The sequence below is a fragment of the Neovison vison genome, chromosome 11 (genome assembly GCF_020171115.1).
Source record: "Neovison vison isolate M4711 chromosome 11, ASM_NN_V1, whole genome shotgun sequence".
Lineage (NCBI taxonomy): Eukaryota > Metazoa > Chordata > Mammalia > Carnivora > Mustelidae > Neogale > Neogale vison.
The window spans coordinates 97,237,496-97,258,210 of NC_058101.1; the positions used below are offsets into that span (position 1 = coordinate 97,237,496).

At 41.0% G+C, this 20,715-nt stretch overlaps 1 protein-coding gene across 3 annotated transcripts in view; it reads right to left on the reverse strand.

Annotated features, from left to right (window-relative positions):
* Positions 1–1,603: 1,603 nt before the first annotated feature.
* ALPK1 (alpha kinase 1) overlaps positions 1,604–20,715 on the reverse strand; it is a 119,042-nt gene continuing 99,930 nt past the window's right edge. For 2 of the 3 annotated variants that reach the window (XM_044224229.1, XM_044224230.1), the window contains 9 exons: positions 20,086–20,172; positions 18,536–18,612; positions 17,551–17,646; positions 15,668–15,772; positions 12,385–14,500; positions 9,670–9,823; positions 4,884–5,046; positions 3,491–3,677; positions 1,604–2,331 (listed from right to left, as the gene is read on the reverse strand). In XM_044224229.1, the coding sequence (XP_044080164.1) occupies positions 2,132–2,331; positions 3,491–3,677; positions 4,884–5,046; positions 9,670–9,823; positions 12,385–14,500; positions 15,668–15,772; positions 17,551–17,646; positions 18,536–18,612; positions 20,086–20,172 (3,185 nt within the window). In that variant the 3' untranslated portion in view covers positions 1,604–2,131. The remainder of the gene's footprint in view (positions 2,332–3,490; positions 3,678–4,883; positions 5,047–9,669; positions 9,824–12,384; positions 14,501–15,667; positions 15,773–17,550; positions 17,647–18,535; positions 18,613–20,085; positions 20,173–20,715) is intronic. The other variant, XM_044224231.1, reaches the window with a different exon arrangement.

Genomic DNA, 20,715 nt, shown 5'->3' on the forward strand with positions numbered 1-20,715 from the left:
ACAAAGGATGCATAGGGTTTGGATAGTAAGCAAATTTGTTTTGTTCCTTTTCTCAAATGGAAAAAGTTAAGTGCCTCACTGTTAATTATAATATTGCTGTTTTTAAAAAAAGATTTTATTTATTTATTTGACAAGGAGAGAGAGATCACAAGTAGACAGAGAGGCAGGCAGAGAGAGGGAGGGAGAGGCAGGCTTCCTGCCGAGCAGAGAGCCCGATGTGGGGCTCGATCCCAGGACCTTGAGATCATGACTTAAGCCAAAGGCAGAGGCTTAACCCACTGAGCCACTCAGGTGTCCCATGATATTGCTGGTTTTTTTTTTTTAAGTTTAAAAAATCCCTTTATCAGATTTAGAAAGCTTTCCTTTATGCTTAGTTTGCAGAGAGCTTTCTATCGTGAAATGATTTTCATTTTACTAAATGCCCTTTTTTTGCATCTTTGGGAATGATACAAGTTTTCCTCTTTGTTAATAGGATGAAGCTTTTTCCATTTCTTTAAGAAACTTTTGTTGGTTTGGGTTGTTCAGGAAGCAGATGCCTGAAAGGGATTAGACACACGAGATATTTGTTGGGAGAAATGACTCTAAAGGCCAAGGGGTGGGAAGAGGGATATGCAGGTGCGGTACCAATGAAAGGACAGGGCAAAGGAGGACTGGGAGGGAAGAGAGTCAAACGGCAACAGAGTGTTAAGAAGGTTTTTCTCAGGCCACTGGGAAGATGTTGTGTACAGCCATCTGTCGGAAGTATTCGGAGCCTGGATTTCCTGGCGTTTCTGAGTCACTGGCTGAGAGCATGCGGGGCTGTGGGGGGCGGTACATGACTTCACTGTGATCTGGAGGGCTCAGAGCTGGAGTGTGGGTCAACCGCACCCCCACAGCAGGAGCTCTATACGGTTCTCACCTCCACAGCGCAGCTGTGGACGGACTTGCCCTGTAACCCAAACTGGGAAAGTTCTATCAAGTACGTAGAAACCGCACATACGGGGAGGTCTGAATCATACCAGATCGGCCACCAAGACTTGCTGAAGTAATACCTCAGAATGAGGGAAAGTTAGACTGAATAGTGGAGGAGGAAAAGAGTGAAAATCAGCTACGTCCCCAAAGACTAACGTCGGTAAGGGAATACCTCACCAGTATCTTTTTTCTAAATTTCTTTTAAACAAGACTGTGGATAAACTGCTCCCCTCACGCGTGTGAAGAAGCAGATCTGTGAGGCGCAAGGAGTGGACTGTCGCCTCTTACAACGCTCCATTCTTCCCTCAGACCTTTTGTAAATGTAAACGTACTAGAAACATACTCTAAAAATAAAGAAATTCGTGGGAGGAGGATCTACATAGAACCTAGAACCTAGAAACCATAAAATAAAAGATGAATGAATTCAACTGTATAAAGTAAATTCTGTAAGGAAAAAAAAATTCATATGAAGTTAAATGTCAGAAGACAAACAGAAAACAACAGGAACTCATATCACAATGTCCTGAACTCTTTTTTTTTTTTAAGAGTTCTTTTTTTAAATTTTATTTATTTATTTGACAGAGAGAGATAACAAGTAGGCAGAAAGAGGGTGAAGCAGACTCCCTGCTGGGCAGAGAGTCCTATGTGGGGCTCAATCCCAGGACCCAGAGATCATGACCTGAGCTGAAGGCAGCGGCTTAACCCAGTGAACCACCCAGGCATCCTGTCCTGAACTCTTTAATATATATGGAAAACTCCTATATCGATAGGAGAAACACCCATAGTAACCATCGTTCATAGATACTGACCAGAAAACTCCAAAATCTCAATGGCTTGAGCCACAAAAATTTATTTCTCATCTGTTTTGTGTCCATGATGGGTCTGGTGGGGACTTTTTCAGGTTGCCCCCACTGCAGGGCTTAACGCTGATAAGGAGATACCTCCTGACATATTCTGCTAGTTGTAGAGGAAGGAAAGTAACTCCGCTTGCACTGGCAATTAAATAAGGGCCTGAAATTGATATTCAACAATTCGTCTCACATCATTGGCTAGAATTAGTCCCATCATCCTGCCTAAGCCCAAGCAGATGGGCTGTGCCATACTGTGTGTGCCTGGAAAGAGGACAGGGCCCCACACAGGTAAGCAGCACTAAGCCTATCCCATCACCACGCCTGGGAGTCTATGAATTATTTGGTTTCTCAACTGAAGGTCTTGTCAGAGAAAGACGATGGCATATTTCATTACATTTCACATGCTGGTGATTAAAAAAGTAAAAAATTCCTTTCTTTCCAAAATTGGTTGTGACATCATTCTGATCAACAGAGTGAATCTGGGGATCTGTCAGATAGATGAGCCCTTTTCCATTACCAGTCACCCAACCTAAAAAAGAAATACATATGTCTGAGAATCAAATCCTTTATAAAGGTCAGTAAAGTATTTCTGAAAAATAAAATGTATTTATTTAGAGAGATACTTTAAAAACTTGGTTATACTGAAGTTTATGTTTAATAAGTTTCTGTTAAGGGATTCGGTATTGTGTATTCCAATTACTGGTTTAAGAAGGGAAACTGAACATTGGACAATTACATTTGTCAAATATGACATACTAGACCACCAATTTTCAAGGAATTAGAGAGCAAAAAAATGCACTTAGTTTAATTATGGAGATAACAATATATTGAACATTTCATGATTCGTAAGTTGCTTTATTGCTTAACCCATTAATTCATCTGTTCATTTAGCAAATATTTATCGAGCATACACACTATACAAGACAATGTTTTGAGTACTGGGGATTAAGCAATAAGTAAAAAATCACTATACTTATTGAGCTCACGTTCTGGTGAAGTGGGACAGATTAATAAGCAATATAAATAAGTAAAATACATAATATGCCAGAGAGTGATGATAAATGCTATGGAAGGGCGATAGAGAAAATCTTAGAGAATGGTCATAGAATCATTACTAAAAACAGTTATAAGAAACCTCATTTATCATTTAAATGAAGAGTATTGGTTAATAATTCCGGTAAATAAAATACTAGATGAACTGAAATAAAATTAAAATGTAAATGCAGAGATTTTTTTAAAAAGTCAGATTCAAGTGCACACAACTTTCTATTTCATAATGACCCCATTATGAAACCTAATGTCACACTTGTAATAAAGGTAAAGGGCTGAAGAAAAGAGCGAGTGGAAAGTCTTTCCACATATTAAAGCATGCAATATTAAAAAACCTACATCATTCAAATATACTTAAATGAAATAAAAAAATGGATTTGCTCTAGAATTGAGCCCAGCAGAATGGGAGCCAGATCTCACTGATTTTGTGACACTTTAGACCCTTGTAGACGCTTTTGACATTTTTTCCAGACATCATTTGCTACATACAGTAAAATCAATTAATTGAATTATAAATAGCGGTCTATTTAGGCCCTGAACAGTCTATTAAATTAAATAATGACTGGAAGAGCTAGTTACAAGACCTCAGGTTTACATATGAATAACACTAAAAATATAAAAATCCCAATTTCACATACCTTGTAAATCGACTACAACATCTTTATGATTAGAATACTCGTAGGAAAAATGGCCATAAGCCAATCCATATTCTGTGGCTTTGTATTCTGTTTTAACCACTTTTGTGTTATTTGATAACTTCACAAATTCTCCCAGTATGTAAGGTTCCACACTGATACATCCCTTTATTGTCTTGCCTTCCAAAATCTGAAAAATAGAAATGGGAGACCATAATGACTAGGAAGGCCACAGGCTTTGGGCTTGGGTAGACCTCACTTTGAACCTAGACTTTGCCGCTTAGGAACTCTGTTACTTCCGGAGGTTTTGGTCTGCTCATCTGTAACGCAGATACTGTAATAATAACCACTTTATAGCATTGTTAAAAAAAATTAAATGAGAAAAATGCATGTAAAGTGCCTAACATTTTATGTGGCATATAATGGAACCTAAAATAATTTTTATTCTTTTATTAAAATACTCACATAAAAATGAGGCCATGAAGTGACCTACTGTAGGAAGCTAGCTTGTCATGCAGATAAATCATGGCCTGGAATGCTGGGCTGGAATAGCAGTTTAAACATTTGTGGGTATAATCTCTTTTGTCAAGTTGTTTCAAAGGTTCGAGTTGATGTGTTAAATGCCTGGCATAGTGCTTGACATAAAGAAAGTGAAAAATGGATGGTAGCTGTAATTGGTAGTAACAAAATGTGGGTCAAAAAATGTCTTTGGCCAATGTAAAAAAAAAAAAAATTCTTTAGGTATGAATGAGCCAAGGATCCAACATATTTGGAAAGGTAGGATATTCTTAACCCAAATAAGAGAAAAGTCAGTGGAGATGGATGGTTGTCTTTCTATATTTAAAGAGATAGCTTAGTGAAAACAGATTGGGCTCAATGACCCCAGAAGGTGGAGTTGCAATTCATAGGTAAGAAATCAGACGAAGACACCTTTGGGCTAGATCTAAGAACTTCCTAACAAGTAGAATTGTTTGAAAGTGAAAAGGGAATAATTATTTTTCCTTACTAAAGGTGTTTAAACTATGACTTGGTAATTCCTTGGCTGCCAGGGGTGGGGACTAACAGATGTAAAACAGTGAATTCATGCATCAGGTTGTTGAGGGGACAATTTGTACTCCATATCATCTTCAGGGTCCTTCCTCTCTCAAAGTACACAAAGAAAGGATACTAAAAAAGCTCACTCGACCATGTGGGACCAGATACCAGACTTAACAGGGTGACTTGGAAGATCCAAATTATGTATTCAGGATCTAGAAGTTCATAGTTCTTACACATCTCCCTAAGTAGATGAAGAAGATGAAGCAGTTGAGGGAGTCTGGTAACTGAGTTTATTAGACGTTACCAAATATGTACGTATAGACCTGTTGAACAAAACACTTGCCCTCTTTAATCTTACCAGTAATATTGTGGATGGGATATAGAATATCTGTGTTGGAATCTTTTGTTCATGAAGTCTCTTGTTAAATTCCGTCACGTAGTGCTGTGCGGTCATTTGCCGTTCCACATCAGTGAAGTGGTGCCACAGCCCCTTCTGCTCCTTATACTCTTTCCCAACATATCTATGACCAGAGGAAGAAACCATACAAAAGAAATGCAAAAGTGATCTTATCACAGAGGAAGAGAGCAGAGATGAAAGGAGAGATGCAAAAATTCTTGAAAGACATTACTCTTTCTTTACCTTGGACAGTCAATATTAACTATCCTTTCTTATTTCATGACTCAAATAATTTTGTAAGAGCCTCCTGAACATGAGAACATAATTCACGTTGGCTGATGGTGATGGCTAATGTTATGTGCTATCTTGACTTGGCCATAGGTTGTCCTGATATTTGATCAACCATAATTCTGGCTGTTTGGGTGAGGTTGTTTTGGGATACATTGCACACTTAAATCAACAGACTAAGTAAAGCAGATTGCTCTCCCTCATGTGGATGGGCCTAATCTAATCAGCTGAAGGACAAAAAAATAGAATGAAAAGAATGACTTTCTCCCAAGTGAAGAGGATTCTGCCTGTCACACTGCCTTTGAGCTGGGACACTGGTCTTTTCCTGCCTTTGGACTTGAACTGAAACATCAGCTCTTCCTGGTCTTGAGCCTGCTGGCCTTTGACCTGGAAATACACCATTAGCTCTCCTGGGTCTCCAGCTGGCCAACTGCAGAGCTTGAGGTATCCTGGCCTCTATCAATACGCAAGCCAAATCCTGACAACTCTCTGTCTATATGTGTATATATCTTCTTGGTTTTGTTTTCCTGAAGAACACTTTCTGATACACTGCCCCAGGACGATGGTGATTATAGAGCAAGTGTCCAGTTACTGTAGCAGTTGGCCAGCCCCCCATGGTGAGTCTAGGGAGCCAGGATGGACACTGGGAAGTGCAGGCTCTGCAATCAGATCTTTTACTACCTGCACCGTGGCCTTAAACAGGTCGGTTAATCAATCTGAAGTCTTCCCCTATCCCTTTCTTTTGTGATTACTTCCTCTGTACAAATACTTGTTTCCATCATCACCTGTTATGTGTGTAGTCCTGTGCTAGTCCTGAATGTTTTGAAGAAAGTGTGACATAGGATTTGTCTATTTCAAGGCCTTATGCATAGACTGGAGACAACATATGAGGGCAGTAAATGATTAAGTGTTGAAAGGAGCAAAACAGTAACTATCACACTTTACTGGAGTTTATACTTGCTATAAGTCAGTGTGAATTTATGAGGAATTTGCATGTGTCCATAGTGACCTCCAAAAATCAAAGAGAATTGTCAGTTATAGACCTCAACTAGAGAAAATACTCTCCAGAAATTACTAAGTCCACCACCAAAAAAAATGAAATCTTACCATTTGTAACGATATGGATAGCACTAGAGGGTATTACGCTAAGCGAAATAAGTCAATCAGAGGGAGACAATTATCATATGATCTCACCGATATGAGGAATTTGAGAAACAAGATAGAGGATCATTGGGGAAGGAAGGAAAAAATGAAATAAGATGAAACCAGACAGGGAGACAAACCATAAGAGACTCTTAATCTCAGGAAACAAACTGAGGGCTGCTGGGGTGGAGGCGGGTGGGAGGGATGGGGTGGCTGGGTGATGGACACTGGGGAAGATATGTGCTATGGTGAGTGCTCTGAAGTGTGTAAGACTGATGAATCACAGATCTGTACCGCTGAAACAAATAATACATTATATGTTAACAACAACAAAAAAATTACTGAGTCCAATAGGATTATGAAATCCAAGTTGGCTGAAGCTTTGGCCATTCAGACCCCTGGGGTTCAGAAGGGAAATCTGAGGGGCACCTGGGTCGCTCAGTTGGTTAAGTGTCCAACTCTTAATTTTGGCTCACGTCATGATCTCGGGGTCCTGAGATCAAGCCTGGTGATGGGCTCTGCACTCAATGCAGAATAAACTCGAGATATTCTCTCTCCCTCTTTCTCTGCCCTTTTCCCTGCTCACACACTCTCTCGAAAATAAATAAATAAAATCTTAAAAAAAAAAAAAAAAAAAAGACAACCAGACAGTGGAGGCTGCAGAGGAGGAACCTTTAAGGCTTCAGAAAGCAGCCAGCAGAGGAGCAGCTGCTGTAACAGGGGTAATCCAGCGTTTCTGCTATGGACAGACCGGTCGCTCCACCTGCAGTAGCTTTGAATCCGTTCAAAACTTGGAGCAAACCCTGGTACTGGAACCGTTCCCAAACATTCTATCAGAGGACCTCCAGCCCTAGGTACAGGATCATCAATCTGGGGACAGAGGTCCATTCTTTCTGGCATCTTTTGCCATTTTGCTGGGATCATTTTTCTTCAGTAATGATTTGTTAGCAGTAAACTCTTTTTTCTTTGACAGCTTTTAAGATTATTTCTTTATCCTTGGTGTTCTAAAGTTTCACTGCTATGTAGCTAGAAGTAGATTTATGATTGCCTGTCTGCCTTCCTTCCTAGTTTCTTCCCTCCTTTTCTATCCTATTTAGGATTTACTATGACTCCTGTATTTGAAGATTAATGTGTTTTGGCAATTCTGGGAAATTATCAGGTAGTATCTATTTAAATATTAATTCTTTTCTATTTGATCTGTTATCTTTTTCAGATCAGATATTTGTTGGATCCTCTCTTTTCATCTTTCACATTTCTTATTCTCTCTTTCATTTCCCTTTTCAGATCCTCTATGACACATCCTGCTGTATTAATTTCTTAGGGCTACTATAACCAAGAGCCATAAATCGAGTGACTTAAACAACAGAAATGGATTCTCTCACAGTTCTGGAGCCTGGAAGTCCAAGAACAAGATGTCGGCAGGGCCATGTTCCCTTTGAAGCCCCTAGAGAGGGATGTTCTCCAGTCCTCCCTCCTGGCTTCTGGTGGTTTCTGCTCTGTGGCAACATAACTACAATCTGACATGCATTCTCCTTGTGCAGGTCTATCTCCAAATTTCCTTTTTATAAGAATACCAGTCAGAGTGGATGAGTGGCCCACCCTATTCCAAAATGACCTCATCTTATCTAAGTATATCTGCAATGACTCTTTTTCAATAAGATCACAGTCTGAAGTCCTATGACTTCGACATATGAATTTGAGGTTGGAGGTACAGAGCTGTTAAAAAACTCATTCAACCCATAACAAACGGGTTCATCGCTTGGATGTGTGATGTGGGGCAAGTTTCTTAACATCTCTATGCCTCAGTTCCCTCATCTGTAAAATGGTGATAATAATATTTGTCTCATAGTGTTTTGGGATGATCAATTAAATTAGTATATAAGTTAGTTAAAATAAGGCTTGACACATATATACTTGGTAAGTAGATGTACTTATTCCTATTATTATTATTATTATCATTATCATCAACAACCTTTCAAGAAATATACTTCCATTGTTTAAGAATCACCCAATTTCTCACTCTCTCTCATTTCTTCTCTTCCTATTTATTTCTCACATTATTTGGATTTGGATAAAGAACAGGGTCCACCTTAAAACTCTTGGCTTATAGGTCTTCTTAAATCCACAGATGATGTAAAATTAGGCCTCAAACCTAATGGGGACCACTTGTGGTGACTATTTCTCAGGTGAGTTTTTGCTTGAAGTTGTCATGCAGAACTAAGGCCAAACAAAAAATTTTCCAGGTGTTTACCTCACTGGGATTTTTTAAAAAATGAAGATTTATATATTTATTTGAGAGGGAGAGAGAGCCAGAGGAGGGGCAGATGGAGAGGGAAAATCTCCAGCAGACTGCTTGATGAACAAGAAAATAGACATGGGGCTATGTCTCATGACCCTGAGATCAATCATGACGTCAGCCAAAATCAAGAGTTGGACACTTAAGAAGCTGAGCCACCCAGGAGCCTGGGGTTTTTTTGTTTGTTTATTTGTTTTGTTTTTTATTTTACGTATGTTTAAAAATTTTTTTAAAGATTTTATTATTTATTTGACAGACAAAGATCACAGAGAGGCAGACAGAGAGAGAGGAGGAAGCAGGCTCCCTGCTGAGCAGAAAGTCCGATTTGGGGCTCAATCCCAGGACCCTGGGACCATGACCTGAGCCAAAGGCAGAGGTTTTAAATCACTGAGCCACCCAGGTGCACCTGGTTGTTTTTTTTTGTTTTTTTTTTTAAGATAAGTTTCTCCTTAAAGATGTAGCCATTCCTGCATTCCTGTTTTATATGGATGATCTCTAAACACTCCCTTACGCGTGTAACTTTGGTCACTAGTTGCCACCTCATCCTACCCCACTCAGAATGTCTACAGGAGGTGTCTTAAGGACTCAGTATGCACGTATACCTCCAAAAATGCTTCATCCCTAGCCTCAAAGGAGTTTCCTACCTTTTTTGAAGACTCGTTTATTTACATGTAAGTGTAGTTTTCAGAGTTGACTTCTTGCCAGCATTTTTGGTGGGAGTGTTTGAGGCTCTCTGTCCTGCCATACAGTCAGAAACTCCTTTTTCCTTATCTGTACAGTGGGGATAACAATGTCTCCCTGAGAGGTTTGACATCATGTACATATATATAAAATGGCTGACATAATGTTGTTCAGTGTGTGGTAACTACTATCAGTTAATGAGGAGAAAGGAGTAGGGATCTGAAAATATACATTGTGGCCAACTTTTCTGACTCTTTCAAAATCTCATAAGTGATTAAGTAACAGAAAGTCATAATTAGTCCATTTTACATTAGAAGTATAGATGTTTTAAAGAAATACCTCCCCAGAGTTTCTTCCTGATGAAGATGATGAACCCAAAAAGCATTTCTTTGTCTGCCTTTCTTCTTCACATTCAGGTAGTCCCCCAAATATACAATAGTTTCTTGGGCTGTCCATAGTTCTGATTTTTTAGAGTATTTTAATAAAAGCGCATCTGAAAAAAAAGAGAAGATAAAAATGGATGTTATTTTCAAAGTTTGTTACAATTTATGAATAAAGTTGACTCAAAATTGCCTGAAATCTTCAGTTTCCTTAAACATTTTCTCAAATTTCATCCTCTTCTATGACTACTACTGCAAAGTTAGTGAAGTACAATAAACCAAAGCTTTGCAAATGTAACGAAGATTCACAAAATCTTTTGCTTGGATGGTGAGGGATTAAGATAAGGCCAGAGTTTTTGTCTGAAAATAGTGGGAAAGAAAGTCTTTTTAAGCAGCAAAGCCCCAGAGGCCATCTTGGAAGAGTGATATATGCTTGCATTTTCTTCTAATTATCTGGAGGACCTGGGACCTACGACTGGTACCAGACCATATAGATAGAAATAAATGAAGTAACTTCCCCTCAGAGACTCCTGGCAACTCCAGAAACCATGGTTATCTATTAAAGTGCACCTTAATTTTCTCTTACTTGTTCTGTTTAAGCTGGGAAAGTCCAGGAATTACTTGACAAAATATAGCTACTATACAATTCGATTCTACTCAATTGAAGAAGGAAAAGATAAGAAGGAAAAGCAAAAAACTGTCTCCACCTTAAGGAAAGGCAGAACAGGGCAAGTAAGAAAGCATTTCTTTGAGTGAAAAGACATGAACTCTGAGAAGAAATGCAACATTTTGGGATCCCAGTTGAAATGATGTGAACAAGGACCTCCTGCATCTAGGTCGTGATAATGGGTGAAGGTACAGGTGACTCAGGAGAGAAAAATACTTCAAGTAAGATAAACTCATGGGTCTGGGACTGGGGCGGGAGATGGCTGGAGGCTGGGGAAGATAGTGGACAGGGTTGGGTAACTCAGTCAGAGAAGCTGGGGATGGAAACAGAAGGCGAGCTGCTTGCACACATCCATAGGAAAGACAGTAAATTGGGGGAACCAAGACGGAGGAATGTATAACTTGATTTGTGCTTCCTCTGTTTTTCTTATCTGTACACTGGGGATAATAATATTCCCCTACTGGGTCTGAGATCACGTACATGTGGCTTTTTACCCACAAACTGGCACATAGGCGTAACAATAAAGGGTTGCCTAAATCTAAGAAATGTGATTCTGAACCTACAGAATCCCTAGAAAGGGAATAGTGAATAGGGAGACACTACTAAGGTAGCGTTTCACTTCTTTTTGTGAAAACTGATCTGTATCTTAGTGTGACTTCAAGGCAGCAGGAAAAGCACTGGAATACTTTGAACAGAAGTGACTGACATTGTCTTTATAAATAAAACTTACTGAAGAGCTCTTAAGGGCGCCTGGGTGGCCCATTTGGTTAAGTGACTGCCTTTGGCTCCGGTCATAATCCTGGAATCCTGGAATCAAGTCCTGCAGCAGGCTCCCTGCTTGGCAGGGAGTCTGCTTCTCCCTCTGACTCTCCCTCTTCTCATGCTCTATCTTTCCCATTTTCTCTTTCAAATAAATAAAAAAAAATTTTTTTTAAGAGTTCTTAAAAATACTGATGCCTGGATCCAAACTGCAGACTCATTAGATTGGACACTCTGGGGTGAGGCACTGGAAATTTTAAAAAGATCCCCCACCCCTAGGGATTCTTATATGATGACAAGATTGAAAACTACTACTTTATTGATTGACTGATTGATTGATTATATGAGAGAGAGAGATAAAGAGAGAGAGTAAGTGAGTGGAGAGAAGGGTAGAGGGAGAGGGAGAGAGAGAATCCTCTAGCAGACTTCCCACTGAGCAAGGACCTAGGACCCTGAAATTAGGACCTGAGCTGAAATCAAGAGTTAGACACTTAACCAACCACCTAGGCTTCCCAAGAACTATTACTATAGTATCCAGTGCTTAGCAATCCAGAGTTTGTCTCTTTTCTCTCATTCAAATAATTCTTCAGTATCTTAGAGGGTGCTACGATATGATCTTCGGGGCTAAGAGAGGAACCTTCTTTTGTCTCCTTCCCCGCCTCTCCACCACTTCTAAGCTGTAATAGACACATTGACTCCCTGCTATGGTAAGTGACACTGGGCTGTTCCATATGCAAGAAGGAATTGCTGATTGCAATAGTAGAGGGCACTTGCTCAACCCACTGGCTGGAAGAAAACTTGTGGACAGGTGTGAAAATCTCTGCCCTGCATAAGTGATGTTTAACTAGGTCAAACTCTGCCCCCTAGAATCTGAATGGGGAAAACAGAAATCAGCTGGTTGGTAATGAGAATCCATGGAAAAGACAAGATGCTGAGCTTTTTTAAACCCCGACTGTCCCTTGGTCCTGTAAGATTCTTGTCTCCCTTACTGCCTTGTGTGTCTTCACAGCAAGTCCCTAACATATGAGGTGGCCTGAATAAGCCTCTAGTCTTTGTGACCATTAGTGTCCACCACACTAAGAGTGAGGGAAACCCCCAAAGTACATATTTTTCTGTATATTCACAAAGTGTAAGAGGGGTCTGTGTCTTTCATGAGTTTTAAGTGATCTACACATCAAGCTCTTCAGAGGACCCCAACCGTACACAGAGGCTTCCTGAGGCTCTACCTACCAAAAAGGTTGTACTCACTGTGTGCTTGGTGGAGTTGATTGGGCTTAAAAACTCCTGTATTCTCCAGTCTCTGTAGCAGCCACTCATGCCTCACCCCTGCCAAGAGTTTTTCAAAGTCATCAGGGTGCAGGGTTCGAGCCTCTAGGATCTCTTGCCTTATCATTCCTGGCAATGAAACAAAAGAACTTCCACTGGAATTCAGAAAGGACCACGGGGTTTCCCTCTCAGAAGAACCGCTGGAAAATGCAGGTGATTTCAACCACCATGGCGAGGATGAGCTGGAGCTCTGGCTGCAGTTTAGTGTGTTTCCTGGTTTGTTTCCTTCCTCTGTGGTAGTGCAGTCCTTGCTAAAATCAGGGAAGGCGATGGTACTGCTTACAGATGGACCGGTGGTCTCAGCCCCCTGATCATATGGCTGCCTCAGAGCACATAGGCTAGAAGAGCCACGCCCACTGGTGGGGTGAACGTCTTTGTTGTCCAGCAGCTGGCCCTCCTCATCCACTGTGGAGGCATCAGGGTCAATGTTCTGCTCTTTGACTGAGCTGCCTCTCTTTTCTGAGTCAGGATTTTGCACAGGCCAATGAAGAGTGGAAGAGCTACATACTGTCACAGAACTTTTGCCCAGAGACACCTTCATGGCTATGTGAGAGTGTAAGGGCATATCCTCTTCTTTTTCCTCTGTTTCTCCTTCTGGGTCAATCCAGGAGGAGCTATCTTTGAATGTAGGGCCTGTGCCTCTTTTGATTTCTTCCCCATGCCTGTCTTCATCATCGCAGTTGATTTCTGGAAGCTCAGTTAGTTCAAAGCTTTCTTCTCGGACCAAAGGGCATGTGGCTATGTTCTTGGGTGGATCAGAATCAGAAGAGGACAAAGAAGCAGAACCAACCGAGGGACTGGGATGAGCAGAAGTGTTTCTGGATCCCATGTTTCTGACTTTCTGCACACCATCTGAAGCTCCTTCTAACAGCCCTGCACCAGAGGCCAAGAATATGTCTGTTGTGTTATGAGGACAGAAGGTTGTTAAGGGCATGTGTTTGTGTTGCTGACTTTGAGAAGACTCTAAACTGTCATCCTTGGACACTTGGAGAGAGAGACCATGAAGTTCTGAAGACAGTGGATGTACAGCTCTGCTTTCCTCATTGATCTCTAGCTCTTCAGACAGGGCAGTGGAACACTGAGTATCCACAAGATGTTCTTCTTTGCAAGGCTCTTTTCTGGTTGGCCTATCATCTATATAATTCACTTCCTCCCAGCTTGTAGAAGAACTAGCCCCTGATAACTTGCTCCAACTACTAGAGCAATGGCTGTCACTCAGAGACTTGTCCAAAACAGCTCCTTCACCGTGGTTGTGGTCTGGTGACTCAGTCTCAGCCTCTACATCTTGATCCAAGGAGACTCGAAATGCATCAGAATGGGTCCAGTTTTTCCCTCTCATCCTCCTGAGTGTCTCCTGACTATTCTTAGCCATCTGGGAGGACGATATTACCACGGCTTTTTGAAAATGTGATTTGTCTTCGGTAGTACTCACAGTATCTATGTTTCTCGTCTCTGTTTTTAGAGTAGTGATACAGACTCTGGTTTTTGCATCTTTCTGTTGATTTTTGTTGTTTCCACAAGAGCTTTCAAATACTTCACACACTGAAGTGTGGTGCTGTGAATAGGCTCCAAGGATTTTTTGGAAATCCACGTGCCCATGCAAGATGGGTTTAGCCAACCCATGCTTGAAACTCTCTGGAACATAAGACTTGTCATCTAAATTTGAGAAGCCTTGAATTTGTAAACGATCCTTCACCTGGGTGATAATAGACAAGATCTGCTGAGAGAGAGCTTCTCTCTCCTGACTTCCAGAGGAAGTACTGAAACTGTACAGTTTTCCCATAGCTTCATTACAGAGCTGATTGGCTACGCGGACCATCTCCGTCTCCCCGTAGAGTCTTTGATGCACTGTGGTCAGGCCAAAAGCAGCTTTGAGAAGACTATGAAGCTCTTGTTTTCCAGTGGCTGGTTCATCATATCTCTTGGTGAGGAGGCCAATTTCGAAGGCCTCTTTGGCTTCATACAGATATGAATTTTTCATTTCTGGAGGACAGTCATCAGAACGACTATAGGACAATAAACATGTGCCACGGATGTTCTGAGAAAAATACCAAATACAAAATCAGACATTGAATTAGAAACTGGAATTGAATCAGGAAAAACTTAATTCCTGGAGGACAGTCATTCGAAGTGTTGTAGGAAAATAAACACACGCCGCAGATATTCTAAGGAAAATATACAATCAAGTCTTGAGTCAAGGACCCAAAGTATTTTTTTGGTGAATCGGGAGAAGGGACTGGGTTGTATGTGACTGGTTGGCATCAGGGGGTAAGAAATTAGCTCGAGCTACCATCTTGCTATAGGCCTGATACTTCTTTTATTTTCAAGTTTGTTTGTTTATTTATTTATTTATTTATTTTAGTAATCTCTATACCCAAGGTGGAGTTCAAATTCATGACCCAGTGATCAAGAGTTGCACGCTACTCTGACTGAACCAGCCAGGAGACTCAGGCCTGACATTTTTGATCAAAGATTATAAAGTTGTTGTTGCTGTTACTTCTGTTGTTAGTTTTAGCAAAGAGACTCTATGCATGGGACATGAACATAGTAATTTTCTCTGTGTAAATAAGGCTACCATATACAAAGGCACCATTTATTTAATAGTAGTCAAAACCATACAGTAGCAGCTTCCAAAGCCCTCTGTGCACCAGGGCAGTATTTCAAAATGAAAGATTTCTGGTATACCCGTCCCAGAGATTTGCGTTTAGTGGATCTCGGGTGGATCAGGAATGTGCATTTTGAAAAGACTCCTTGGGCAATTCTTTTTTTTTTTTTAAGGATTTTATTTATTTACTTGACAGGCAGAGGTCACAAGTAGGCAGAGAGAGAGAGAGGGAGAAGAGGGAAAAGGTTTCTCTCCAAGCAGAAAGCCCGATTTGGGGCTCGATCCCAGGACCCTGAGATCATGACCTGAGCCGAAGGCAGAGGCTCAACCCACTGAGCCATCCAGGCATCCCTCCTTGGGCAATTCTGATGTGCTTGGGAACTCTTGGTCTAAGGCAGACAACATTATACCCTCAGGCTGAATTAATTCCACCTTCATCAGGATGTTACTACTCTGACTGATAAAACCCTTCCATACACAAGGCCTGATCATAATTATCTAATGATGTGCACAAAGCCCACTTTGGGTTAGACTTTTCCCTCTCGCTGGTTACTTCCCTCACTGGGCAGAGGTTGGTGGGGGGGGCTGCCCCCTGCTTACCACTGCTGAGAGCACAAAGAGGGGTGTGTAGGGACTGAAGGCAGTGGCCAGTTTGCAGGCTTCTGCAGCTGAGAGCAAATGGTGGTCAAACTCCTTCAGCAAACCCTATGAGAAAATAGGAGATGAAACAACGTATTGACAATCATTTATCCATTAGCAAAATGCAGCCTATGAAATTCCTTTGCTTTTGTTTCAGGATTCTGAGCGACACTCTGCCCCTCATCACAACTATTTCAGAACAGTGCCAAGAAAGAGTAAAGTGGCTCAAAAGACCCGAGGGTTTGAGTGCCCTCTCCCCCAGCACCCACACACAATCCCGTCACAAACCCTTTGCTCCCCAGAGAGGGCCTAACGTGTGCCAAAACTCACAATGCCTGCCTGTACAAAATAACCGACACAAGTTTCTCTGGAGGATCGTGCAAGTCTTTGTTCTCAGAATCTGCATATCTTGCAGTCAGATTAGCTGATGATTTCTGCGCTGTTCTTGGCAAAGAGCCTTTTAATGTATGATTTCACAGCAATTAAGACTCGTTCATTTTTCCTAGAAATACTGTTCTAGGCATGAAGGAGACAGCAGACAGTTAGACTGTAATAACCTCACTTCCTACTGAGGGGAGGGGATTAGTCAATACACAAAACAAGTAAGATGCATAGTGTCTGACATGGTGATAAGTGTTCCAGAGAAAAATAAAGCCGGAAGGGGTCACAAGGAGTTCAGGGTGGGGAGGAAATTTGCAATTTTTAAAAAATTTAATAATCTTTTTTTTTTTTTTTTTTTTAAGTAAGCTCTATCCCCACTGTGGGTCTTGAACTCAGACTCTGAGATCAGGAGTCAAATACTCAGCCAGGTACCCTGGTAGTTTATAATTTTAAACAATCATCAAAGATAACTTTGCTGAACAAGGGATATAACCATTTTCTTGTGTGTTGGTGTGACAGCAAAAGCAACATTTTGCTAAGACTCAGATTGCCAGCAGCAAGCTGTGTGTGTTACATTACTATTAAATACAGTTACTATTTATTGTCACTTTAGTATTTAATAAAAATAGTAATCTTCATGTAATATTAAAACTCTCAGTACCAGTGCTGAGCAGGAGAGCAGTTCAGTGTCTATGCTAATGTTCTAGACTGGCCAGAAACCTTGGTTCTTCTCCTAGTATTCTTTTTTACTGGGTGTGCAAACTATAGAGCTCATTTAGTTTCTCTGGACCTCAGTTTTTTTCCCTCTAAAATGGGAATAATACATTTTGCTCTATCCATCTTATGGGGTTTTATGTAGCTCCTACATATTGAGTTGTAAAGGAATACATAAATATTAGTAATCATTGCTATTAAGGATAAGAACCTTGACAAGTGACTGAGGCTCAGATTTGAACAGAGGCTCAGAAGAGTTTTAAAATGATTACCCCTTAGGGGCACCTGGCTGGCTCAGTCAGTAGGACATGCAGCTCTTGATCTCAGGGTTTTAATTTCAAGCCCCAGGTTTTATTTTATTTAATGAAATAAAATCTTTAAAACTGTTACCGTTTTACCTTATCACTGGCATGGCCCAAGTGTGGAAGTGGAATTCTGTGATGATTTGGAAGATCAGTGGGATTCAAAGCATTTATCGCCCCGATGATATTTAATATTCATTCATTCACTCGTCATTTTTTTTTAGTGACCTTGTATGTCCATTACTGTGCTAGATGCTAAGATCATATAGCCAAAGAGGACACCATAGAAATTGTCCCCAGGATTGTTCACGTAACTCGAAGTGGGGAGACACTTGTGCTCCCTGATGCCTGGAGTGAGAACGAGATTGATGCACTGAGCACCAAAAATGTTGGCAGTTTTGTTTGGGGAGGCCACTCTGCACCCCGGTTGTGACATGTGATAATTACCAAGTTAATCTGCGGATTGTTTTTAAACTTTTCATAATCGTTTTTGCTCATGGAAACAAAGATGTCTGCCAGTATACCTAGTGATGTGGAAATACCCTGTAGGAAACAAACAAACAAAACACAGATTAGGAATTCGTGGTCAATCTCGGCTCTCCTCTCAGGGCCTGAAGGCAACAGTCAGTTCTCCACATGAACTACTGTGGCTGCTCTTCTTATTCTTACTGGGATTGTTATTCCGACAGTGGAAATACTTCTAAACAGACGCCACAGGGCTCGAAAGATCATCACATCCTGAAGACACAGACCTAAGGTGAGCACAACTGTTTCCTAGTTGAGCTTTACTGCACTCTCAACCCTAACTTCTCCAGACTGCTAGGCCTAACGAATTGGCTCAAGTCAGAGTCCTTGTGTCCCATTCTGTCTGTGTCGTAGACGGACTGTAGGCAGCGGCACTGCTGATGACAGCTCAGGGAAATGAGATGGCCCATTGCTCCAGTTAACAAGGAAAACATTCCCACAGACGCACAGAGAAGGAGAACATCAAGTAGGAAAGCCAGTGTTGCCTCTCGATTTCCTGGATAAAAATGCCCCAGAAACAAATGGAGCATGGAATGGAAGCCTGTCCACTGACACAAGGAAAATGACTTTACATATAAGCAACGTGGCCACCCCAACTTTGCTGTGGAATCTGGTAAAGGCTAAGTCCATGCTCAAATAAAGAGATGAATGGGTCATAGAAATAAATAGATAGATAGATAGAAATGAATGCAGAAACTCTAAATACATGCCAGGAGTCTAGCTGTGAGTGGGGGCAGGGCAAGACACAAGAGGAAGGTAACCAAATGTCCCTGGTCCTATGCCCTTGCAGAATCAATAAAAACAGAACCAATAAACTTGACAAATGATACACTGAATTGTGCCATAAGGAGATAGTCACTTAAAGACAAATGTAGGAAAATAAAGAAATAAGCACTAGATACATCACCTTTCTATCTGGCTGGGGAAGTGTCAAATATCCTATGATGGAGGTCCAGATTAGCTCTGCTGCTTCATACCACATCCCTGGAAAAAGAGGGGAAACGGGACAAACTGCCAGTATCTGTGTATTGTGAAAGAAAATACCTTTGATGAACGGACACTGGGGAGGGTATGTGCTATGATGAGTGCTGTGAATTCTGTAAGACTGATGAATCATAGACCTGTACCCCTGAAACAAATAATACATCATATGCTAATAATAAAAAAAGAAAATACCTTTGAAAATTAATACAGAAAGAAGACTCATTGGCTCCTGTTAGGAAAACTTGAGATTGAATTATATTGATAGCAATCAGCAGATAACAATCTGCTGGAAAAACAGCAACCTATATTTCCAGTTAGTTTAATACAGATAATTCTTCCCTTTCACAGAGAAACAGTAAAAATTATAAATTATATATATATATTATATAAATTATATATATAATTTTTACTGTTGATTTTATGTATATAAAATCAATTCCATTATTTATAAGAAAACTAATTACCATTCTATGTTAAAAATTTTCAAACACTTGGGGTGCCTGGGTGGCTCAGTCATTAACTGTCTGCTTTCAGCTCAGGTCATGATCCCAGGGTCCTGGACTGAGCCCCTCATTGGGCTTCCTGCTCAGCAAGAAGCCTGTTACTCCCTCTCCACTCCCCCTGCTTGTGTTGCCTCTTTGCTGTGTCTATCTCTGTCAAATAAATAAAATCTTTAAAAAATTTATTTTTTTCAAACACTTTAGTTTGCAAATTTATTTGAGCACCTGCAGCTCCTTCTTATTCTTCCTTTTTGATGTTTTTTTAAAGTTTTCTGCATTTAGGTGAGGAAAGGGCTTTGGGATAGGCTAAGAAGCCCACAGGGCCCCCAGGGGCTCCTTCCTCCCTCCTAGCAAATCTCCTTCCCTCCTCTCTCCAGCCTATAGCAGAGCTTCTGCCCTGTGCCCCTCCCTCCTCAAACCCCTCCTTGAGACCACACCCCCAAACCCCCATGTTCAGGTTGCTCTGTCTGTGGGGACAGTGCTAGAAGCCCTCTCCTGGACTATGGCAGAGTGCTCAGGCTTGCTGGGCTCTAAACAGCAGGGGAGCGGCCATGCATTTTAAAGCACAGTTAGCATTCTATAAATTTTGTTTGACAAGCTCAGGAATGCCCTTGGAGGAATGCATGGGTAAGGCGTCAGGGTGGTGTAGAATAAGGTGTCACTCTAGCACATGGAGGCCTGTAGAACTGAAAAGCAGGGGCCAGAAATAACACGGAGAACCCTAGGGCTCACATCACATTATACAACTACGTATTTCTTGAACAAAACTCAACAGAAAATATTTTGTTCTATTAATGTTCATAACACTCCTGGGATCTTAAATGTCATTTTCTTCTCAGTAAGGAAACTCAGCAAAGTAGGGATTAGCAATGGTAACCAGAACCAGATACATGAAGAAAATTCCACGGTAAACTCTCGCAGCCAGCCTTTCTGTAAATGAGCCCCGAGAGGTTCGAATGTTTGATGACCATACCTAGCTTTTGCAGAATTTGCCCTCTGATCTGTATACAGACTGACTGCACCAGGATCTTGTCACTTTCATTTCTGTACAGCCAGGTACCTACGACAAAAGAGGAAAAAAATAAACATAAATAAATAAACTTATGTTTATTTATTATTTTTTTATTATATGTATTTAACTTATTAAATAAACAAATATATTTATATTTTAGATAGATAGATAGTTTTAGCTTTGAATGATCAAGGAAATAGCCTGGTGAAATGAAAGTATTTTCACAGAAGCCATCATGAGCACATGCAATCCAGATTCAAGAGATGATCTTTTCTCTGCATTTAGGGAAAGGTCCCAAGTCCTGGCTGTAACCTATAAGGCTTCACAGAAATGAACTCCTGTCTGGTCTCCAACTCTCCCAACTGACTATGTCCTGCCACACTGACTTCGTTTGTGTGCCGTATCATGGGGGCTGTCTCTTGCTGTTACCTCTGCCTGGGGTCTGCTTCCCTCTGGTTCCTGGGGAGGCCAGCTCCTCCTTCCAGTCCACCCAAAATTGGTTTGGAGGTCGAGACTGATGGCTGCACATGCACTCCGAGGAGGTATGAAAAGGTTTTGTATTCATATAAGGAGCCTTTCTGAGGAGAGTAG